This window comes from Rousettus aegyptiacus, unplaced genomic scaffold (assembly GCF_014176215.1).
Source record: "Rousettus aegyptiacus isolate mRouAeg1 unplaced genomic scaffold, mRouAeg1.p scaffold_m13_p_17, whole genome shotgun sequence".
NCBI lineage: Eukaryota > Metazoa > Chordata > Mammalia > Chiroptera > Pteropodidae > Rousettus > Rousettus aegyptiacus.
The window spans coordinates 277,740-284,989 of NW_023416292.1; the positions used below are offsets into that span (position 1 = coordinate 277,740).

The 7,250-nt window shown below is 35.9% G+C and overlaps 1 protein-coding gene across 1 annotated transcript; it reads left to right on the forward strand.

Moving 5' to 3' along the window:
- Positions 1–356: 356 nt before the first annotated feature.
- FCER1A (Fc fragment of IgE receptor Ia) lies at positions 357–6,190 on the forward strand. The gene is made up of 5 exons (XM_016131133.2): positions 357–440; positions 1,196–1,216; positions 2,238–2,492; positions 4,038–4,295; positions 5,787–6,190. Exons 1-5 carry the CDS (start codon positions 386–388, stop codon positions 5,981–5,983), a joined length of 786 nt encoding a protein of 261 aa, XP_015986619.2. The 5' UTR covers positions 357–385; the 3' UTR covers positions 5,984–6,190.
- Positions 6,191–7,250: the final 1,060 nt, after the last annotated feature.

Genomic DNA, 7,250 nt, shown 5'->3' on the forward strand with positions numbered 1-7,250 from the left:
ATAAATAAAAATAAAAATAATAAAAATGTCAGCAACCCTAGAAGCTGAAAAAGCAAGCGAAAGGATTCTTTCCTAGATTCTCTAGAAAGGAATACAGTCCTACTGACAACTGGATTTTAGTCCAGTGAAACACATTAAACTTCTAACCTACAAAACAATAAGACAATAAATTTGTGTTATGTTAAGCTGTTAAAAAAAATTTTTGCCTAATTAGCCACCACTCTGAATATTATCTTCAGAGAAGCAGGCAAACCCAGGCATAGCTGATGAGTTAACCAGATACGACACAGAAAACATTTCCTTCTCCTTTTTGATTTCATTCAGTTTTAAAATCCTAGAAATCTTCAGCTCAGTCTGCACCTGGGAGCCAGACTTTTAAGAGGTGATGTCTACTTCCATGGGAGGCCCTGCCCTGCTGTGGATAGCTTTACTGCTCTTCTGTAAGTAAAGGTTCAGATACCCTTTTTGAAGGAGCCAAAATGAATCTGGGGAGCAGCTGAGTTGGGAATGTCGACAGTTTTAGTAGTGACTTTTTCTATGCTATGCACAAATCATGGGACATTTCCCAGAGATTCTGTAGTGAAGACAAGCTGGAGAGCAGAAGAAACTGGGCTGAGCAACATCTAAGGAAGAAGCTGAACTGAAAGCCTTGTTTCTTGCAATTGCTCTGGCATCTCCCAGAGGGCAAGGAGAGGAGGATAGAGGAAAAAGAGAAGCGCCTTATCTGCCTGGATCACATACATACATAATGGAATATTACTCAGCCATAAGAAAAGATGAAATACTGCCGTTTGTGATAAATTGATTGAATTTTGAGATGATCATGCTGTGCAAAATAAGTCAGACAGAAAAAGTTGAGAATCATTTGATTTCAATTATATATGGGATATAAGACTGAAAGCAACAAATGAACAAAAACTCATAGACACACAGACAACAGCTTAGTGGATACTGGAGGGAAAGTGGGAAAGGAGAAGGTAATGGAGGTCAAATACATAGTGACTAAAGGAGATTTGACTTTGGGTGGTGAACACACAATGCAATATACAGATCATGTATTATCAAATCATACAGTTGAAACTTCTCTAATTTTATTAACCAATGTCACTTGATAAATTAAATTAACATAAAAACTCTTCAGGAGCTTTAGAAGGCTGAGTGTAGACACTAACTTATCATCTCTGGACTTTTGCAGCTCCAGATGGCATGTCATCAGGTGAGTCCTCCTTCCGTGTTCCCTCAGGATTTCAATGTGTCTAGGGCATTACTCTCCACAGTTTCTCTTTATTCCAGAATCTTTGTTTTCTAATGATTTTGAATCTTGTCCCTGTTCAAACCACTTTCTATTTCTATCTTCCCTTGTTCTCCTTCTTTTTTTCCACTCAAAATCTTCTCACATACCAATTTATTCTTTCAAGTCACCATCTTCTCTTTTTATGCCAACAACCATATCTGTTTAAGTGTCTTTCAGTCTCTCTTCTAGGCACTATCACATAATCTCATTCAATTCTTACATCATTATCATCATTATTACTGCTATTTTATAACTGAGGATGCCGAAACTCAGATTCAGTGATTTTCTGAAGCTTACACAGCTAACAAAAAACTGGATTCTAACATAAGTCCTTTGGGTCCAAGTCTGGTCCTCTTTTGATTGCATCATTCTTTCCTCATTACCACCTGATCACTTCCTTGAACTGACCACTTTAGTTCAAGTTTATTTCACATCTCTTTGTTCTTGGAAGCCTTTTAAAATTAATCCTCTTGGTGGTTCTCATTACCCTCCAGAACTGACATATATTGTTGCTGCATATACACTCACAATACAGTTATTTATCCATTATGCCCTCATTCATCCATTTAGTATACAAGTCATTGTGCTGAGCTGTGGTTGAATATGACAGACATTGTCCTTATTTACAAATTCTGAAATTGAAATCAAGAGAATTAAAGTGAGTTACAGTATATCACATAGTAAATGTGTTTGCTCATCTGTTTTTTAATATCCTGTATTTATGCCCTATTTTTCTCCCTAGGTTGGGAGTTTTGGGAGGGGGCTACAAAAGTTTCTTCCTTCTTTTAATCCTAGGAATCAGGATAGGGTCTCATCACCAGCTATACAAGTGCAAACTGATCATTGGTTGACTATTGGTATGTCTGTACTTTGGAACCTAGACAATTTTCAATGATTTTGTTTTCCCCTTTATACCTCTTTTTATAATTTGATCTTTTTGAAGCCAACTGGAAATCTATGGTGTCCCTGAATCCCCCATGGAATAGAATATTTAGAGGAGAGAATGTGACTCTTACATGTAACGGGAACAAGTCCGCTGAAGTTAACTCCACTAAGTGGACCCACAACAATACCATGCTAGAAGTGAAAACTCCAAGTTTGGACATCGTAAATGCCACATTCCAGGACAGTGGGGCATATAGATGTTGGAACAAAAATCTTATCCCAAGTCAACCTGTGTATCTAGAAGTCTTCAGTGGTAAGTTCCAAGGCTATGAAAATGTAGATTCTCTCATGTGAGAAATGGCCCATCTGAAGATTGGGAAAAAGTAAGTTATTCCAAGAATTAGGGTGCCAGGGTGGGGCTTTGAGTCTCGTACTCAAAACCCATCGATCTCTCTTCTTCCTTCTCTACTCCTGTATGCTTGCCTTTCTTCTGCTTTCTTTCAATATCTGACCACCTCCCAATGTTATTCCTCTATTCTATTTCACCTCTATCTTTCCTACATAAGTGCAGATGCATATTATATGGTCAATGGCATGTTGGATATGTGAACATTGCAAATCTTTAAATCAAAAGGTTCGATTTAAAGATTTGCTCTGCAATTTTTATGTGCAGCAACATGAATGTTAGGTTGTTCTCTTCATTTTGAAAGATATCTGTGTACATTCCTCAAGTTCTCTACTTTTACTTAGAAACAAATCTTATGTTTGCTTCATCTTTATCACTTTCCTACTGTCAACACAGCATGCTTAGGCATATGTGGGTTAGTTAGTAAATGTTGAATGAACAAACTAATGGTTTCATTTGAATAGCTAGGTTATTGTCATATTTTACTTTATATTTTAAAATAAAAAATATTTATTTTATTTTTTAATTTTTAAAATTTTTCAATTATAATTGACATTCGGTATTATTTTATATTAGTTTTAAGTGTATATACTTCATAGTTTTCTCTTGAGTGAAAAACAGTGTTTCAACATTCATATGCAAGTTCCCAATTTAAACTAAAGAAGTATAGAACAGCTCCTTTATTTCCTTGGAATAGTTTCTAGAAAAATCCTCAAGCATTTCTCTTAAATAAAATGTTTGCACATTTAAATTGAATTAAATTATTTGGTGAATGCTTTTCAATTATTCAAATGATGTTAGTCATAGAAGCTGACTTATTTTTTGCTGACTCATTACTGAAAAATATCTGTTGAGTACTTACCAACACCTAGGTATTGTGTTGGGCACTGGATATATAATGTAAGGAACAGACATGGCCCATAGCCTCTTGAAATATAGAGTCAAATGAAAATGAGAATATTAAACAATTACACAAATAATAAAAATCACGATAAATGTTCTGAGGAAGTTTGGGGGCTCACTATGATTAATAATAAAACAGGGAAGTCCCTATGAAGTAAGAAAGGATAAAAAAGATACTCTCTTAGGCTTATAAACCCTAGGCAGAATAGATTTATTTCCCCCTTAGTAGCTGGAACTAACAACAAGGGAGCTAAAGGGAATTCCAACGATAGGCTCAGCAGAAATGTCAGAGAAATTTTATGGCCCCAGACTTACTTTTCAGGAGAAACAAGGATTTATCAAAATAAAACAGGCTCTAAGCATTATTTTTGTTGACTTCATGAGCCAAGAAATGTATTAATGGTAAACAATGTTTTTTGACACACACTCTATGTATGATCTTATTTATTTTATATCTATCTATCTATCAATCTATCTATCATCTATCTATCTACCATCTATCATCTATCCATTCATTGTTAAATAAATAACATAATAAATGCTTTTCAGACTGGCTGCTCATTCAGTCTTCTACTGATGTGGTGTTGGAGGGTGAGTCCTTCCTCATCAGGTGCCATGGTTGGATGAATCAAAATGTCTACAAGGTGATTTACTACAAGAATGGCAAAGCAATCAAGTACTGGTATGAAAACCACAACATCTCCATTACCAATGCCACAATAAGAGACAGCGGTACCTATTACTGCAAGGGCATACTTTGGCAGATAAACTATACCTCTGATCCCCTTGAGATTACTGTAAAAAAAGGTGAGTTGGTAAAGGTAAGGGAAGAACCTCATGGCAGGGAAAAGGAGAGAAGACATCTCTGTTTGATATAGTTAGTTGCAGCTTGTAGAATGGGAGCAGCTATGATATATTGGAATGTGTACGAAACTTGCAATAGAGAGATCTTGGGTATAATATATCTCTTAATCTCTGTCTTAGAGTTTTTATTTGTCTAATGGCAGTAGTAAAACCTGATCACATTATGGCATTTTTACAAAGATTAAATGTGGTAATATTCGTGGAATGGTTTTATAAATGTTAACCACTACCTAAGCATAAAAGGTTGCAATTAGTTTTGATCTCAAAGTCACCTGCTGTTCCTGGGGAGAACACAGATTTATTAAGTTGAAAGGGAGTTTCAAAGTTTAAGGAAAAAGCTTGTGAAAAGCTTGAAGAATCCATTCCAGCCTAGGAGGGCTGGGAAAGGAAATCAACGAGTCAACAGGTAGTGTTCCTGTGTACTGGGAGAGGAGAAAGGACTTGATGAGGAAAGGTTAGGCAGGAGGGCTGCCTCTATATCCAATGAAAAAGACTGCTCTTTTTAAACTTTATATAAGTAAGGGAGCATTTGAAATATTTACCCTACAAGAAGGAAATTAGACTTTGCATTGCAGACTTGGTTAATACTAATGTCTACAAAAGCATGAGAACGGAAGCCAGAATTAAGTTCTAATGGCAGTTCTCTGTTAACTAATTTGAGACCTAAGTGCTATTTAATTGTCACTGGGTATTTTTATCTGTGAAATAAAACGTTTGGTCTAGACTTCATCAGAATCACTTGAGGAACCAAAAAACATCTATGTCCATATCACATCCTGAGAAATTCTGATTTAATTGGTTTGGATAAGGTCTGGGATAAGTATTTTTGAAAACTCTTTCAGGTAATGGTAATGTGTAGCCACTGTTGAGAGCCACTGGTCTAGGCAATCTCTGTGATTTCTGGCTTTAATATTCTCTGGGTCTCTAATTCTAGAATAGTCACGAAAAGCAGTTACTCTGTTAAAAGAGTAACAGAATCACAAAATAGTGAAAATGGAAGGAAACTTTAATGATCTAATCCAATATCTTCATCTCACCCAATAGGCATGCAAAAAATGATTGATTTATTGATTGATTGATTAATAAGACACTGGTGATCCTCAGCTCTCTGCTTCCATTCCACCAGCAAATAATATGTGAAGACTAGTTTTGTCAGCTCCAAGAAAGGGATCATCTTTTTTATAATCTTCCCCCTTGGGCACATTGGCTAGAGAAACTGTTAGACAAGGGCTGTGGAGAAATATTCAGGACTTCCAAGGGTTCCAGGGAGCACAGTCTGATGAACTCAAACATAGGAGTGTTTTCTTTCTGCACCTAGATGCTTTATTGTGCTAGAAAATGGAAGACCATGAGGGGCCCTTCTCTTAGAGAGGACGAAGCCCCAAGCCTTATTCTTAAATTCTTAATTTGATTTATGTTTCTTGTTGCATCTAGATCCCATCACAGCTCACCAAAGCAACTACTGGCTACAATTCCTTATCCCATTGTTGGTGGTGATTTTATTTGCTGTGGACACAAGTTTGTTTATCTCAACACGGCGGCAGTTCACATTTCTCTTGAAGATTAAGAGGACCAGAAAAGGGAACAAACTTATGGACCCACATCCCAAGACAGACCCCCAAAATAACTAATGTCATTGCTTAAGAAACATTTGCAACAATTTCTTTCCAACATCAGCAATTGCTTCTCATTTATCAAACACAACTCACCATGTATATAGAAAGATCTGTGCTCAAGTCTTTACAGAATTTCTTCATTAAACCAACTGAAACTGGTTAAGTGGCATGTAATAGTAAGTGCTCAATAAACATCAGTTAAATAGGTAAAAGAACATATAGATTCATTTATTAGCATCTGTGAAAGAAGTACAACTTAAATAGAAGAATTATAAAATCATGTAAATGATGCTTCTAAGTATTTGAGGATTGCTAGTTTTTTGTTTTTGTTTTTTTGCTTTTTGTTTCTTTGTTTTATTTTGTTTTGTTTTTGCTTCTAGAGGCCAAAAAAAAAAAAACCTATAAAGTTCCAGGTTAGAAATATTTTAATTGTACATATGAGCTAGGAATGAGAAGACATGGTAGAACACTGGTGAGGCTGATCATTTCTATGCTCTCTCTTCATTTTTATTATCCATGAGCTTATCGTTCTGGGCAGAATCTGTGGCAGCCTTGAGCCATAGGATCTAGGAATGAGGCTCAGTTTAAGATTCCTTTGTGATTGTTTCATTCCTTTAAAACTTCCCAAACTTGTATCTTGAACATCCTCTTGTAGCATATTGGAGAAATTTTAGTGAATAATAATAATCAGAACTCTCAGTTTTGAAAACAGTCCAGAACTGAAAAAATCTCAGGCGAAAGATCTAGACATTTTTGGTTTGTTGATTTTCCCAACAACATTCATTGGAGGCCCAGGCTTCTCTCATGGGACTAGGTTTCAGACTCTTATAGAGCCATCCATGAAAGAGACTAAAATATACATGAGAAGAAATTGATCCAAATCCTTATTCTTCTGTTTTAGGTTTGCTATGTGAGAAAATGGCCTTACACCTCCATATATCTCAGTATTTCATTTATAAAATAAGAATGATAATAGTCATCTTGTCAATCTATTGTTCTTCTAAAATTAAGGAAGAGCCTGTATCTGGAAATTCTCTATAAATTGCAAAGGTTGAAAGGTCCTTGTAGCATGTATGTATGAAACCCAATCTTCGCTCGCCCACCTCATCCCACCTCTACTTATGAATAATTTTACTGGGGGTTTGGGGAAGCATTAGGGAAGAGAGGCAATATATTGTCATTTCTGACCATGATTGCACAACAGTCAATGGGAAATCAGAGTGCCTGTATTTTAGCTACATTTTAGAACAATAAATAACACAAGGAAAAAGTGACTCTAGAG